The sequence below is a fragment of the Amphibalanus amphitrite genome, unplaced genomic scaffold (genome assembly GCF_019059575.1).
Source record: "Amphibalanus amphitrite isolate SeventyFive unplaced genomic scaffold, NRLGWU_Aamphi_draft 000285F_arrow, whole genome shotgun sequence".
NCBI classification, from domain to species: domain Eukaryota; kingdom Metazoa; phylum Arthropoda; class Thecostraca; order Balanomorpha; family Balanidae; genus Amphibalanus; species Amphibalanus amphitrite.
The window spans coordinates 1-17712 of record NW_024881780.1 but is presented as its reverse complement, the minus strand read 5'-3'; the positions used below and the strand labels follow the sequence as shown (position 1 = coordinate 17712).

Sequence of the window (17712 nt, the reverse complement as noted above, 5' to 3'; positions counted from 1 at the left end):
GCCCGCATGTACCGACGTCCAGCCGATGTCCAGCCGACGTCGGGCCGACGTCGGACCGAGATCAATTGCTGAGGTCCAGCCGACGTCGGGCCGACGTCGGGGCGACGTCGGACCGAAATCGGCCGCTGTTTTGACCGTTAAAATAATATAAAATACATGTTTCATGTTTCATAAAGAGTATTCAAAATATCCTCAGGAAACTCAAATCTTCCTCCACGCCGCAACCCCCTGATCCGGACTGGACGGGAAACTTTATCCCATTTGGGATTACCCGTAAGCCGAGCTCGCCCGTAGCCGGGTGTGGTGAGTGCTTGGGGGCTGCTCGGCCTATCCTTTGGTCAGGCTCAGCCCCGGCAACTCACCAGGGCCGGGCCCAGTTCATATAGAAAGGCCAGTCGGCAAGTGTCACTTTGCCAAAGTGCCACTTATCAAAGGGACACTTTGGGAAACGTTGATGCAGGTATGTAAGAGTGGCTTTATGAATCCATTGTGGGGTCGCCCTTTCCAATAAGTGCCACGTAACAGCAATGGGACCAGGGACTCTATATGAACTGGACCCAGGGTGCTCGCCAAGAAGACCAATGTCTCCATCCTATCATCCTTCCGGCTCTGAAATGGTCTTGTCAGACCGAAAGGGCATAACACAACAAAACAAACCAAGTTTGCTATCTGGCTGCGTGGTGTAGTGGTTAGCGCACTAGCCTCGCGTTCAAATGACACGGGGTTCGAATCCCATCGCCGGGTGATGCTTTTGGCGCGTTGTCCCAGTAAACATGCCGACGTCGGCGACTGGGGGGCTCGAATCCCACCGCCGGTTGATATTTTTGGCGCGTTGTTCCAATAAACATGCCGACGTCGGCCCCGTCGGTCCAACGACAAACGATCTCGTCAACCTCGGCAAACGACCTCGGCCCGACGTCGGCTCGACGTCGGTTGGACTTCGGCTGGACGTCGGAACATGCGGGCATATCCGACGTCCAGCCGATGTCGGGCCGAGGTTGAACCGACGCTGGGCCGACGTCGGGCCGAGCCTCGGCCCGACGTAGGGCCGACGTCGGCATGTTTACTGGGTAGGGAACTGATAAGCCTCAAAACATTTCAAAACATCTTGGAAGCTAGCACGCAAGATGTGCGAAAAAGTGCCAAGTTTAAGGTCAATTTTGAGCATGACCTTGACCTTGACATTTAATTTTAAGCACATTTTCGGAATTCTCAGATTCTCTTCTTTCGTTTGACACTCAATTTTGCCGGTTTGATGCAGCCTGCCGTCCTCTAGAAGGCTTACTTTGAGATCACTACACATGTGCCGGTTTTTGCCTTTGACCTTGACCTCTGACCTTGAAAATTGACTTGAGGTCAGAAATTTTAGGTGCTTTAGAATCGTCTCGTAAGGACCTTTCGCTTGGTATCGCTTTTGTTTCCGTAGCTCCCTTATTTACGGAGTTAGACAGGGGGGGCGAAAAACGCCCCCCCCCCGGGCTGCGGTGGTTGGGATTACCCCCCGGGCCCGGCCGGGTTAAGGTGGGATGGTCACTTTAAGTAAGCTTTTCAAAAATGCTATCTTGAAGCTTGAAGCTGCCTTTTCTCTGATAAAGGGAAAACTTCAAATTTGGCGGGAACAACAAATCAACTATCACAACACTCTAGCGACGATTCCAGCGCAAGCGGCCTTGGCGCAATCGTAGTGCTGTTCACGGGCACCTGCGGTAGCTGCGGTAGCTGCGGCTCGGCGGTCAGCCGGGTAATGACGTCACAGAAAGTGGGGATGGGGCGGGTGGTGTGACGTCATACGGCTGCGGCCGGCTGCGGTCGCCTGCGTCTCCTGCGGTCGAAACGATCCGACCGCAGCGGCCGCAGGAGCCATTTGTCATGCAAAGTGGCGCGGCAGTTGCGCATTCGTGTAACTTGGGCGGAAAATTGACACGGCCGCCTCAGACCAACCTCAGACGAACGCGTGATGACGTGCGCACAAGTGGGCGGGACTTACAGCCTGCGATCTACCGCAGCTACCGCAGTTACCGCAGGTGTCCGTGAACAGCACTGTGTGTCAGTGTGCCTCACTGAATTCTATCACGGTATATAGAGAAATAATTCTATAATTGGTACGTACTGATGTATGTTTTTTTTTGTAAATAATTTCTGGTTTATTAGTTCCCTATATCGTAGAGCCAAAGGAATAGCATGTAGAGCAACCATGTAGAAAAAAACTTTGGTTCTGCCCTGAGAAAATTGTGTCAGCCCCTGACTGACGACTGTGTGGTTTGCTAATAAATTGTGAATTTATTCCCCCACATTTCGTCACAGTCAAGCCTTGCTATGTTTTGCAGGCTCGAGTTAAAACAGCCCTAAAAATAACCTAAAAGGCAGCCTCTAATAAGTTTAAATTTTGGGACAGAATCGGGGACAGAATCACTTCCGTGCCTCCGTGGTCCGCCAAATTTCAGTGCACGAATCCTGGTCCGTGAGGCGTCTGGCATAGTGTATGGATTTTTCAAGTCTGGTCACCAGCCTGCACCAACCAAGCTGGAAATCCACACCAGCTTGCACCAAACAGGACCTAGAACTTTTGTTACAGAATGAGAATTACCTAGTAATTTTGGTCAGAGAGGCCAGCATAACCTAGCTGCTGTGCTGTGACGAGATAAAGGGTTTGTTCCCGTCACTCCTCTAGCCTCCTCCAAGCTCCTCTAACCTCCTCTCGTTTCAAAAAATCGTTCCCGTCGCTCCTCCAAGCTCCTCCAAGCTCATCTTGATTTCACATCTCACCACCACTATTTGCCTCCTCCCTCATCCCAAACGAAAGTTGGTTTTTTGGAGGAGGCTCTTGCGTAGACATATTTGGCGCACGTAATACAAATGTGAATTGTTTATAAATGAGATTTGAGGGAAGTGGAAATGATTTTAGTGATTGATGACGATTGGATATCTTAAATAGTAATGTTTGATATTAATCTAAGGTTATTTTATTAGAAAGCGATTATTATCTCTTGATTTATGTTTGCGCGCCATAAATCGCCGACCGTTACACCCCGCAAACAGCTGATTTCCTCGCGAAAATGTTCCCGTGGCTCCTCTGAAACGGCTCTCCTCCAAGCTCATCCAACCTCATCCGAGATTTTTTGGGAGGAGCGACGGGAACAGACCCAAAGACAAAAGCCAAAACTGCTTACAACTTACAAGGTCAATTCTTCCTGGCTGACACTGTTGTGTATCCTACACTCTCATGCATCTTTTTCAGACAATGCAGTGCCAACTCAAACTGCCAGCACAGCAGCAGCACTGTTATTGCAATGGCCACTGCTCTTCTAATATTGAGGACCTCACTACTGCAAATTCACACCACTTTACATCAGAAGAGTGCATTTGCAGTCTGCATCAACAATATCTTGTTGACAATTGTGATTTTTATACTTTGCAGTCTTGGCGAAGGATCGTTGATTCAGTCACGATGCTGAGCACTGTTAAGTTATAATATAATTTTTATCAGCATGCTGCCAGTTTATCCATACATGGAAGGTCACTTGCTCACATTGCTTTATGCTTAGCCATTTCTTCATTCATTTCACTGGTCCATTGTTAATCCAACCAATGAGAAGCAAAAAATGCATTGAGCTGCAAGGTAGCACCCTGCAAATATAATATAGTGAACAAACAGTGCCCTAAACCAGTGATAGACAAACTGGCAAATGACAATGAACCATTGCATACATCATAACTGAAACAGTCGATACCCTAACCCAACTAACCTGGAGGCTACCATACCTTCCAGCTAAAAACTAAGATGCTTAGGAATAATAAATCAGCTGCCACTGAATTCCAAGTCAGGAGATATGTACATGATGCACTGGCATTGTAGCATCAGGGATTCACTTACCCTGATGCTACAATGCCAGTGAGTGAATTATGCACTGGGTCTGTAGTCTGTGGCCTTAAAGGAAACAGTTCACTTTCCTGAAATTAGTATTTTGCTATGGATTTATGATTTGTTATGCTCAAAATGATCAGAAAATAAAATAAAACCTTTTTGTAAAAACAATTATTTTCTATATTTTAATATAGGACGAACTATATTATATGTAAAATAATGTTTGACGCGGAAGCTTATTACGCGTGGACCAATCATATTGTGTAGTTCAAACCTACGCATGCTGCATTGGCTGTAAGCAGCATGCTGATTGGCTGACGATGACGTGGCTGCATTCCTGTGTGTGCAAGGCACACATTCCTCTGCAAGGCACTCTTTTCGGAACGAGAAATGGAATATCTTCGTCTAGGGTGATCGTTGAGCCGTAAGAGCTCCTGATTTGTGCTAGTCTCAGCTCAAGCTACGAAACTGCTATTCCAGTTCAAAACCCCATGTTAAAAGTGAACTATTTCCTTTAAATGGCCAGTTGGTTTAGATGGCCATTGGCCAACTTGTACTGGTTCAGTTGTTTATTGTTCAACTAGGGCAGTTGTCCACTGGTTCAGGCCACTGGCTCAGTTGCCACTGTTTCATTTGTTTACTGGTCCTTTGTTGTCTTACCAAAATGAAAGGAAATTAAAACTTGTTTAATTGTTTCTTTGCAAAAAAAGAGAGCAACCAAGGCTCTCAGCTAATTGCTAGGCTCCCTGATTCAACCATCTTGAACTCCATCAAATGATTTGGTAGCAATGGCAGCACTTCTCATCCATGTTTTTTTTTTCAGTGAATGTCAACAGAGCTCCAAACAACCCAATACTCATAGTTACACAAATCAGTCTTCAGGGCTGGATGCCTGTCTGTTGCCTGTCATCAACAGGCTAATCACCAACAGCAGGCCATGGATGGGGTATTGCTAATTCTCTTCCTACTAATCCTCTTCCTAATCCTCAATCTTGTGGTGTTTCTAATCCATGCTCTGGCTGCCAATGAGACGGTTGAGACCTCTTTTCTGAAGTGGTACCCTCACTAAATCACCTGTGCTTATTGTCTGCTTGCAGATCAAAGATGGCTCAGAGCTGGCTGAACCCCAAGGATACAGCTAAGATAATCTGCATTGAATATCCAGCAGTTGTGAAGGATGAAGATAAAGCTATTAATTGTCTAGGTGGTATAGACACCATAAATAAGGTGAGCTATATGCAACTAAATTTATACCTTATGTCTTACGTAAATGGAATAGGTTTGTTTGGGATGAATGAGGTAGGTTAATGGGATTTTTCTTTGTGATGGAATCTTTAGATGTTATTTATTGACTGGTGTTCAGGCCTAATGCCTTTCTTTAATCTGCAATGAACATTGCTATAAGAACACACATTGTATTACCTATTGATAAATACTTATCCCAAGCTTTGGTGTTGTGACTGGTAATAGGCGGCTCATTTTCTTGACTGCTATCTGATTCACACGCAGGTAATTGAAGATCCAAGCAACAGGCGACTGGAGTTGCGCTTCCGTCCAGACGATGTGTTCAGCAAGCCCACCTGCACAGAGCCCAAAGACATGCAGGGTGAGCTGATTAGACAGAAAGCTGCGGTGTAACAGAACAGTGGCCTGGAGCTTCAGTTTTATTGTTCATCTCAATCATGTTAGGATGGTGGTCAATGGATGCATTATTGTCATACAGTTCTAGCTCAGTTGCTCAAGAGATCATACGAGTATGGTATTAGAAACAGCTGAGCTAATAAGCTTGCTGATGCTCTTTGCATGGTCGGTGCTGTCTGCAACATGCTAGCCCAATGAGCTCATGCATTTTGCAGGTTTGCTGTTGAAGGTAAAACGCCGGAAAAAGAAGAACTCCGCAGAACCGCCCGTCTACAGTACGGAGCTACTCGGTGTCTGTACGAAGGTGTTTAAGTTCACAAGTGAGTTACATCCTGGCATGTTTATGCGTTGGATATTTTGCTAACTTCTTTCAGCTTTTCACGGATGCAGTACCTATTTACTTACCTCACATAACTATCAACAACTATCAACTCACAACTATCAACCGCCAGGCATAGGTTTTTATTTCTATGAACATACTTTTTGATTTTTTTTTCGCGAAAGTCCAACGAATACCTAAACCTCGTCTACTTTTTATAGTTACCAGTTATGCAGTGTTCAGTGTTGACGTTCCGATTGTCTGTCTCCCTAGCCGGCCTCGGTCGAGCCACCTCCGATGACACCGACTCCCCCCCCCCCTCTGGCGGCAGACATGTGTGACTTCCAGTTCCTGCCACTGGACCACCAGGGCCGCTCCATGTACGACGACATTGTGCCGAGCTCGTGCATGGACACGGCCTATCCGGACCGGCCGGCTGCCCTGTTCATCCCGCCGGTGGCCTTCTCACGAGTGGATACTCCGCAGGTATGGAACTAAAGGGTGCCTGTGCGGAAGACATCTAGAGGGTATTTGTATGGGAGGTCCCGCCAGTCACCAGGTATACGAGTATGTAGATGGTTGCGTGGAAGGTCTCGTAAGCTTGGGTATAATGTTGTGGAAGCCGGGACTTGGATAATCTTGTGTACTTGTATGATCAGTCGTGCAGGCGTGTGTGTTTGTGCGAAAGGTCCTCTACCCCACCTAGTTCCGATGTCTGCCGGCGCTGCTGTCTACAGAACTACTGCTACCGGCGACCACCTACCAACCGACTGCTGAACGGACCTCTGCCGGAGGGACGGAAGCGGCGACGGTTCGGCGCGCAGGCCGTCTCACATCTGCAGGAGAAGATGCCCAGCGAGCCACTGGTCGACCGGGCCAGCTTCGAGGCGCGCGTCCAGCTGCGCGGCCTGGCCTCCGACCTGGCAGAGCTGAAAAAGGTGGGTCCCAGACCCGGAGGCTGGGTGGGGTGGGGTTAGGTTCAGTCCCAGACTCAGAGGCTGGGTGGGGTGCGGTAAAGCTCGGTCAGATGTGGTCAGGCCGGGCCATAGATGGCGCTGTGTGGTGGGTGGGGTAGGTCCGAGAGGACGCTGAAGGATGGAGGGCTCCCAACGATGTTGGCACGATGTTGGCGATTCCTTGGTGACCTAGATTTGCAAGGTAAGGTCGTGGTGGAGACGACCGGGGGGGGGGGGGGATTTGTGCCATGGTTTTAGAAATAACGGGTACTCGGATGCCATTCCTATGCCGCGAGAGAAGGGGCTTACAAATTGCTCCCCATTGCGATTTTGAGACCTTCGACACTATTTTAAATGCTCTTGAAGCTCGTACGAAAGATATGCGACAAATTTGTCATGAATGGCGTTGCTCCTGAACTTTCACACATAGTTATTTGTGGATGAGTACCCTAATACGCATTTTTGGAGGCTTTCTTTTCGACGAATACTCCAGATAGCTCATCCAGTAAATGCGCAACACAAACGGCCTATTGCATCAGCCGCAATTTCTTTTACCCATAATAAGAATTTAACTTGCATACATTTTATGCATATGTATGATGATTATGTATTTTCGTTTTTTTTATATATGGGGTAATTGAATGTCCTGCATTGTCTCACATAAAGGCGTATCTTGTGGTCATATGCTATGAAACAGCCGCAGACACAAGCTCCTGGAAAATGGCATCCGCTTTTCCGAACCGTTGTCCGCTTTATGTTGCAGTTAAAACGACTAAGATGGATAACCACATGCTTAGGAAATGCAGATTTTATGTGACTCAAGACCGTTCCTTATTTGTTCCAGTTGGCGGTCTGTAAGATTGCCTTTTTCGTGATGCCAATAAAGTTTAAAATTTTCTTTTCATCGAATGTTGATGTAACGTTGAGAACATTTTCACGTGTCACGGCTCGCCTCCCAACCACATTAATGCACAAACGGAGCTCTACTCGTATAGCCTTGGCACTAACAATTATTAGGAGTTGACGTGAGTCCGAGCCTTGCGAAATAAAGATAGTAACGTTGGATGCCAGCGTTTCGGAAGTTTTTTCTTTCTTTTAATGGGATCGTGATTACCAGTACTGCTGCTGATTCGCACAAGTCACCCGTCCGCTGGAACAATTTAATGAAAGGGCTGAAGCATTTGCATATACCGTAACGTATCATCGGGACAAGTCTGAGGAGCTACGGATGCAAGAATGACGCTACAAATGGTATGCTAGAGCTACCATAAATCAAGTGTTTGTATTTCCTGTCGTGAATCATCAAATTGTGTGATAAGCTTTTATATCGTAGGTTGGAGCATGCTGAATCATAACTAATAGGCTTGGAAAATAAGTAACAACTAACAACCATGCATGCTGACTCGGCATGTTCATTTACGATTGATGGTGTTGAAAACTCCAGAGTGGCGGATCCATGTGAGCGGTATTTACGCCCTTAAAGCTCGATGCGTCGGGCCTGGCAGAGGTCCAAGATGAGAAAAGCCACCCTGCGCACACCCTAGGGATGAATTTAAAACTCCGTGGGCTCTGGCTGGTTTCATAGGTAAAATAATGTTTTGAGACCGATACCAATTTATTCTGCGTTTATTTCTGATCCTATCGCATCAATTTCGCCACAAATTATGTCCGTCAATGACTTCTAGAGGACTTTAAAGCTCGAGGCGTCGCGCCTGGTAGAGGTCCAAGATGAGAAAAGCCACCCTGGGCACACCCTAGGGATGAATCTAAAACTCCGCGGGCTCTGGCTGGTTTCATAGGCAAAATAATGCTTTGAGACCGATACTAATTTATTCTGCGTTCTTTTCTGATCATATTATATCAATTTCACCACAAATTATTTACGTTATTAGTTTTTAGATGTCTTTAAAACTCGAGGCGTCGGGTCGGGCAGGGGTTCGAGATGACTGACACGCCACCCTGGCACACCCTAGGGATGAATATGAAACTCTGGGACTCTGACAGGTTTCATACGCGAAATGAGGTTATAAGACCGGTAATGATGTATTTTACGTTAATTTCTCATGCCTTTGCAATAATCTTACCGCCAATTATTCACTTCAATTAGTTTCTAGAGGTTTTTAAACACGAAGCGTTCGGCCGAGGGAAAGCCAAGATGAGTGAAAGGATACCTTGGCACACATCTAGGGATAAATTTAAGATACGGTATTCCCAGCTCTGCCCAATACATGTTCTGAAGCTGGTAGATGGGATTAAGAAGGCCCTAGCTTTTTAATAAATTATCCCTCGCCCGTATAGGGGGGGGGGGAGGGTCGAACGAACCACCCCCTTGTTTTTTTTTCGAGAATAACTCGCGTAAAAAGCGGCCGATCGCGACGAAACTTTCAGGACCCTCGAGTCAATTAATTGGACACCTACTCTGAAAATCTCATATTCCTGACCTAATGACCTTTGACCTGTGACCTATTTCTTGAGGCCATGTTTGGCCGGAATCGCGATTCGGCGAGCCGCTAATGCGTTCCGTTCCGTTCACTCCCGTCCGTTCCGTTTCGGGTGTTCTGGTCAGTTGTGCTCTCGCTTTCCCTTCCGCTTGGGGTGTCCTGATCAGCGATGCCCTCCGTTCCGTTGCAGTTGCTCTGATCAGTGATCACTGATGCCCTCCGTTCTGTTGCGGGTGCTCTGATCACTGATCACTGATCATTGACGCTCTCACTAGCACTTACCACGTGACATGATACGAAGCTACCGCTCCGTTTCGGTGGCCGGCCATGAGGTCGGTGGCATCCTGTTATCATTTTTTTTTTGCATCCCGTTCCGTTCCGATACGGATGCCCTGGTTACTGGTTAGTTGCACGTTTTTTTATTGCGATGTTGCGTATTATGCTGCGCAGTGCACATCGTTCCGTTTGGGGTGCCCTAATCAGTGACCCTTTTTCTAGTCTCATGTAGTGCACCGTTCCTTTCGAAGAGTTGCGCTGAAACCGTTTCCATTTTCACTATGCGTAATGAGTACCGACTATCGCTGGCCGTTCCGGCGTTCGGGCCGGGAGATTTCCGGCGTATGTCATGCTGCATAGTGCGACTGCAATTGCATACTCAATACTGCGTCCCGTTCCGTATGCTCAGAGCAAAGGCACCATTTCCAGTATCATCCGGCCATTGTCATATCTGTTGAAAATGGAAAGCTCAAAGCTATACTGTGTACACTGTACGAATATTACCAGATCAGATGCGAACGAAAACTACATACTTATATTGCCGCATATTATCTCAAATATACAGTAATCTTGGAAGCGGTGCTGCCATATTGTAGGCGCAAAACGTCCCAGAGGCCAGAACACATGAGTTATACGGTTTCTGGTTTCATAGCGATCAGTTACGTCAACAAACTGCCCATCAGGGTATCATGATTACCTAAGATTTTCTGACAGTGTCACAGTGATGACCACGCCTCACGCATTACACAGTCTGAGTCAACTGCACTAAATCAATAATATAGGAACCGAATGATGCCCTTTGCAACGGCAATGACAGGTTCCTTCCCACTTCCTTTGCTTAAAAAAGAAAGAAAACTTCTCCACATGGCACTAGTACCAAAGCCTGCATATAGGGAGAGCTCTCTCAACCGCCCCTCCCCCACCCTCCTTAAGATATGACAACAGATTTCAACAGAATCATTGTATCTTCTGCTCTTTAGGAGAAATATACAGGCAGAAGGACCGTCCTGGATCCGTGCCAGTAAGCATGAGTAGGGACTTAGCAGATGCTGACGGTATTATCTGCTGTCTGCATCTGAAACGGAAAGGAAGGCATTGATTTAAGGCTAGGAGAAGGATTGCCATTCAATTGTGACAATGCATTTTGACTTGTGAGGAAAATGAAATCTCACTGGTTGAAGTAGGTATTCATTCTTTGCTGTATAAGAGACAAGGGTGATTCTTAATTCATTAGTCTCAATCAAACACAAATGTTGGTATAAAATGGGACGGATTTAGAAACACTTGGCGATCAGATGTTAAAGTTATAATTCTGCCGTAGATCATCCTTACCTATTTGCATCGTCTTTTTCGGTTAGTTTTGGTGGTCAGGAATGGTATGTACTATGTTCTCTTATTATCAGCCAGCGTAGCGTTACGCATTTATTGCGAAAGTGATATAGGTTTTCACTTGCTTTTTTCTCATCCTAGATTTTTTGGTCATCATCGTCACACCCAACCAAAATCCAATTTTAGAACACTGATGTAGGTACTGATAGCACTGAGTACCGAGTGGCAGGTACTGATGCCAGTGCCTTTTTAGGTTTTTTTTTTGCTTGGATTCTGCCAGAATGCTCTTTTGTGTATAGGTCAAGGTAGTGTTGGAAACTTGGGCTTGTGGTTTAAATACACGCTGTCTTTTGGGTGATTTTTTTTTAACTCGCTAAGGTAGGTAATGTTGTCATACGCTCGGCAAAAGTGAGCAAAAAGGCCGGAAATCATAAATTTTTAATGAATTTTTTTGCTGGGCCCAAGTTGCCATACTAGCATACAACATTGGCCACTTGCATTTTCAAGAAAAAAATATGTATGCAGTGTTGCAGCACACACGAATTTGTCATTTTCGAAAAGCCAAGGGTGGGCTCTTTCTAGGCCCTGTTGCTTAACATTGTAGGGGAAGGTGGGGTAAGACGGACCAGCTAAGGTTTGAGGCCGCATATCTTGCTACACTGCTCTCGTAATTCATATTATTTATAGTCTTCGGAATGCTCAATCCTTCCTCTGTTGATATGTGTAAAGACTAAATTTCAAATTAAAGACATCTAGGTGGTGGATGCTCTTAAAGAGGGACATGTCAAAAACTCAGACAAGAAAAAACGTGGGGTAAGACGGACCACTCAGCAGTGCCTGCTATCCGTTCATGTGTGTTACACTTCTGCTCTGTACTCTTGTAAGAAAAAGCAACCAGAATGGTAAAATAACAAAATGAGCCTTTATTCTTTACTCATGTGTGATGGAAGTGCAGCTAAAAACTGGGAACATGTGTGTTGATTGTCGTTTGGCATGAATGCATGCTAACTGAGCACTTTCATGCATGGCTCACATGCAACAAAGACTCCTTCCTGAAAAATTAGCTTACTTTAACTTGTGTCAATGTTTTGGAAAAAAAAACTTTCCATATGCAGGGTACAATGGACCACCACAGGGTAAGATGGATCACAGTGGTCCGTCTTGCCCCAAATCTAAATTCTGTCATTATCATGACGTATATATCAAATAGCCCAGCATTGCAAAACCTTGCCTTTCCTAAAGTGTGATTATTTTTTTTTTTTCTAAGCCGCCACCCATGATCAGGTGACCAGGAGTGCCCCCTCCCTCTATCCCAGCGACACACAGAACCTTACGTTAACACCAGAATAACTTAAAATTTCAAGTCGCGGCACTCCCAGCTAGGAAATGAAAGAAACATAAAAAAGCAGTAAAGAGAGAGTCCATGGTTAATATGAATGAATAAGAAGCAAAGTAGTCGACACTGTAAACAGTGGTGACTGCCCTCTACTGAAAGCCCATCCTCATTCACTCACTCACATTCGTAACATTCATACACAGCATCCAATACGAGAAAAAGGCATAATCGCTGGGGAAGGTTGGTTAGGGGGTTCTCTCATCAAAGGCAAGATCATCATCATAATACTCTGGTCTAGGCATGCATGTGGGTCCGTTAGCCCAGACACTCGGAGCACCCCACGAAGCAAGGCTTGTTGTCGGGCGCTCCAAGTGCCCGGGCAGGCAGGGTGACATTTAGCAAAACACTAAAAATGAGTAAAATACACATACTGCATATTACACATATACCGGACGGATACATACACCTATGTATGCCTACACAAGCATACATACACATTACACATACAACTGTCACATACAGGCATATCAGCGTTTGGTAGGTACCTATGGTTGAAGTACCTATCTTTGAATTATAAGATGTATCAAGCTAAATTAATCAGTATTGATTGATATAATGATTTTTAACTAGCTTTTTTATTGTGCTTTTGGCAAATGGCACAGACTGAACGTGAGGAAAGATCGAGGTCATGACATTGTTCCACACTCTAGGACCTGTCCATGACAAAGTATGAGTTTTATATTTTTTGAAAGTGAATATTTCTTCGAAGTGTTTTACATTACGAATGTTTCTGAGTGAAGGATGAAATCTAAACAATTGGTCGAATCCATGTGGTAAATTGTTGCATATTTTTCTATGCAGGATAAGTATCATTTGCTGATGTGCCACATCCTTAATTTTAAGGAGTTTTAGTTTTTTGAAAATTGGATCCGTATGAGCCATCATTGGCTGCCCATCTATAATTCTGACAACTCTCTTTTGAATTTTTTCAATTTTGGATAGAGTTGAAGTATAAGTATTGCTATATATATAGCAACAATAATTGACATATGACAAAAATAGAGAATTGTAGAGTAATAATAAGTGTTCAGTGTTTAAAAAGTACCTCACTTTGGTAATGATACCAACATTTCTACACAATGTAGTGTATAGCTTATTTATATGAGTATTCCACTTAAAATCGCCATCAATAAACATTCCAAGGTATTTAACACTTTTAGAGCTTTTTATCTCTACTCCATTTAGTTTCAATCTTATTTCTTGTCTATCTCTTTTGTTTGAATATATCTGATAAGAAGTTTTATCAGTATTTATCGAGAGTTGGTTAGCAGAAAACCATTCTGATATTTTGGGCATAATTGTGTCCACAGTATCTTGTAATTTTGCCATATCTTTACATTCCATAAAGGCTGCGGTATCATCTGCATACAAATATGCATTGAACTCCTTGCTTATGTTTGGAAAATCATTTATATAAAGGATAAACAGAAGAGGCCCCAGAATAGATCCCTGAGGGACTCCCATATCAATTGGCAATGTGTTTGATCTGACACCGTTAATCTGTACACATTGGGATCGATCACTCAAGCATGATACTATCATATCATATGCTTTACTTTTGATTCCATAACATTTGATTTTGTTTAATAAAACATTAATATTAACTGTGTCAAATGCTTTCCGAATATCCAAATAGAGTCCGCACACAATATTATTTGCTTCAAATGCATTTGTAATCCTTTCCTGGATGAGTGATATGGGCATGTGTGTGCCCATACCTTTCCTAAATCCAAATTGATTTATATTAAGTATGCTGTTTGTTGTTAAGTGATCATCCAGTCGTTTGTGTATAAGCTTTTCCAATAATTTGGAAATAACAGGTAGAAGTGATATTGGCCGATAGTTATTAAACTGTTGTTTATTACCTGTCTTAAGAATTGGCTTCACAATGGCAAGTTTCAAAAGCTTAGGAAAAGTGCTTTCCTGCAGACAAAGATTCATAAAATGAACAATTTCTAACATGATGGAGGAATAGGTGGCTCTAAATATTTTTGTATTTAGTTTATCATGCCCTCCACCTACCATATTCATGTTATTGACTATACCTGTTATTTCTTCATCATTGGTAAGGGGTAATGAGTTCAAGTTGTTACCCGTAAATTGGGGTATATATTGCAAGGGATCTACATCATTATGATGTATTTTATTTCTTAATTCTTTTCCAACATTTGTAAAGAAGGTATTGAACCCATCAGCAATTTGCTGAGGTCCTTCAAGATTTCCATCAGAAGTATGGAAGGTGTTTGGCAGGTCTGACCTGGCAGATGGTCCTTTGGTCAGGTCCCTTAGAATATCCCAAGTTTTCTTAAGGTCTGCATTTTGAAGCTGGCTTTTTATGTACATCTTTTTTGCTTCCCTTAAAATGTTGTTAAGGGTATTTCTATACTTGTTGTATATTGCTATATTTTCTCGACTTGGATGTTTGTTCTTTTGTAGAAATAGTATGTTTTTTTCTATTAATGGAAGCTAGAATACCTGGACTGATCCATGGCTTGATGGGGGTATTTTTTCTTGTGGGTCTATAGGTAACACTATACCTATCTATCCCTGTTGTATATGCTTCTAAAAGGGTTTCACAAGCTGTGTCTGGATCTGTTATATTGGTGAAGTCTCGTAATGTAGTCTGGAGGTATGATTTAAAATCAATGATCTTCCTATAGTCAAAAGATCGTATTTCTTTCCTTTGTTTCTGTTTTTCTGATGCATGAATGTTGAGTGTCAGGTAAATGGGAAAATGATCTGAAAGGTCATCATAAATGATGCCAGCGCTGTTGGCATTATCTATATTGTTACAATATATGTTGTCGAGCAGGGAACATTTTTTATCTCCCTCTCTCGTTGTCATGCATATTGAAGGTAGAAATCCATACGATGTAAAGATATTAAAAAATTCATGAGTAGATTCATCATTGTCAGTTTCAAAAAGGTCAAAGTTGAAGTCACCAGTGACAAGGCATGTACAGCGAGTTTGAGTTCTTGAGAGTGATTCTAATACATTATAACTATGTTTATAACTTTGTTCTTCACAGTAAAGTGCAAAATAGAAACTAATCATGCAAGAAAGGCGCCGTAATTGAATCACCCGTAGACCTCTTATATTAGATCGGTTTGACGAAAAACAACATTTTTCTCAATAACTCAAAAGCTATGCGTCCTATCAGCATGAGCTCAAGGTGGCCATTGTTACGAAGAAAAACAAACATAGTGAGTGCATAAAGCAGTAGATACCGGCAGCGGTTCAGCCGGGAGGGCTGGTGGTCCGTCTTGCCCCGCTGGGCCGTCTTACCCCACCTTCCCCTACCTAAACAGATGACTGAATTATTGAGGCTTAACGAAAAAAGTGGGTCAAAGTTGCACGAAACTGCGGTATTGCTGTTAGTGAACACCTTTTCTGTTCTGTAGTTTTGAGTTTGTAATCTTGAAGAATAATTAGCTATAAAATATATAAAAATCGTACATCATTGGCTTTCAGAGTCCCGTAATATAGATCAATTCTAAGGAGATGAAATCTCTTGCTGACCACAAGACTGTTTCTAGTTTGCATTAATATGTAGGCATCAGTACAATTAATTTGAGTGCCTACTCACTTCGGGCTTATTCTAGTAACAACGTAAGTATGTTTAGTACCTACGTTGTTCGACGTCCTATTTTGCAATGGATATACGAACAGATTACTCATGACCGGAAACTCTAGTTAGTCTCTCGGCGAAGTTAGCTTTGCAATATTTGGCAAGGAGGATGATGCGTAAAAAACATGAAAAGCATGAAATCGCATTCTGCTCTCACGAAGTGTCCTGATGCTTTAATCTTAACGCCAGCTTTCAAACGGTGACCCCAGCAAAAACAGGGCTCGGCGACTTTGGGGCCGTCGACCCCAGGTCGGCCCTGCCCATGCAGCTCACTATGTAGCTTACGGGTGACCTGTAACGTGTTTATTGGATATCATCTACCTCTCCTGAGATGTCGGATTCCTTGGTTTTTGCTGCCGACTCATACCAGCAATTAGTTCTGGTCAGCAGGAGATGCACGAACCCTCATTATCACGCACCGACTTGGCTCAGCATCTTTTGACGATGGTTCAGGCGTGGCTGGACGGTGAAAGTTTCACTTTTTATGTGTTCGCTTTTCAAATTTCACCGGTTGCTGTTCATTGGATCTCTCTGTACGCTTTAATTACACCCGCATCGGACATTGAAATCAGTTGAGTGCTGAGACTGGGATGATATACAGACTAAAGGAGGCAGAATACGCCGTCCTGTCCGCCAGTGTCGGCCACGTGAACCACACATTCATTGCTGAGCGGCGAGGCGCCGCGTCCCGACTGACGTGGCCTCGCCGTGTGACGCCAGCTGTTCGAGGAGCGTCCGGTCATGTCGCGGGCCTACATCTACTACAAGATGGGCGGCCTCAAGGACCGCTTCAAGTGTCTGCTGCCGCTGGTGGCCTACTACTTCAACACGGGCCCATGGCGCAACATGTGGGCGCGCCTGGGGTACGACCCGCGCACGGACCCGGCCGCGTGGCGGTACCAGATCATCGACTACCGCACTCGGAGCGCAGGTCAGTCGGCGCCCGGAACAGCGCGGGATGGGCTGGGGAAGGTGATTACAAAGCCAGACTAACTTTCATAGTTTGTAATTGCTCCACTTATACTGTCTCAATTTGGTGTGAATGCCTTGTGTCTCGTTTTGGGGAGATATGAGACTGAATGGAATGTGACTGCATTTTAAGTCGTCATTGTTCTGCTTACTCGTTTTGGTAGCGAGTATCCGAGCTTTCTCGCCGGTAGAATGTTCGTCAATTCACAAACAAAATGGTACATCATATCCCGCTTGCTGACGGGGATGCATTATTAACCCGCGCCCGGCTGGGGGTCCTGGATTTCCACGCCCTGCTGGGGGGTGTTTGAACACCCCCCCCCCTTGTAACTCGGCTCCTGGGCCACGTAGCGATACGCGGAAGGCGGCGTTCGAAAGAGCGTCAAAAATAATGACGAAATCACTTCGGTCATTTTTTTGGTCAGGTCAAAGGTCAGGTCACCAGAGGTCATTGAAGGCAAAATTTCGCCGATTTCCAGGTCGAATGTCGAAAATTTCCAAGAAGCCAACGCATAACTCGGGAACCAATAGAGTTACAGCGCCGCGGAAAAGTGCATTCGATAGCCCTATTAACGCCCTTTCTGAGTAATTCCCTCAGATTTGACCTAACGTCAACGGTTTTGCCTGCAGGGGGCAACAACTGCAAAAATAGCCGATTTTTTCGGAAACAGTTTTCTGCAATAACTTTGACCCAAGCCTTGTATGAGCTTACTTTCACCGGCATCGTGTTCCTCTCGTCAAGACGCATCGAATGAACTATAACTTGACCTTGAAGGGTCAACTTGAAAATTTGACCTCAGGTCAAGGTCATGACCTGACCGAAAAGGGTCATGTTGCATATCAATCGATCCGTATCGTCGAGCGGAACACATGCAAGGCGTTTTCATCGCT

The 17712-nt window shown here is 44.5% G+C and overlaps 1 protein-coding gene across 1 annotated transcript; it reads left to right on the top strand.

Annotated features, from left to right (window-relative positions):
• Nucleotides 1-1714: 1714 nt before the first annotated feature.
• On the top strand, nt 1715-16824 carry LOC122387400 (general transcription factor 3C polypeptide 5-like; the record flags this gene model as incomplete). The annotated part of the gene is made up of 7 exons (XM_043377564.1): nt 1715-1741; nt 4963-5092; nt 5375-5471; nt 5722-5826; nt 6157-6311; nt 6563-6763; nt 16573-16824. Coding segments are annotated over exons 2-7 (933 nt in total), but the record flags the coding sequence as incomplete, so codon positions are not given.
• Nucleotides 16825-17712: the final 888 nt, after the last annotated feature.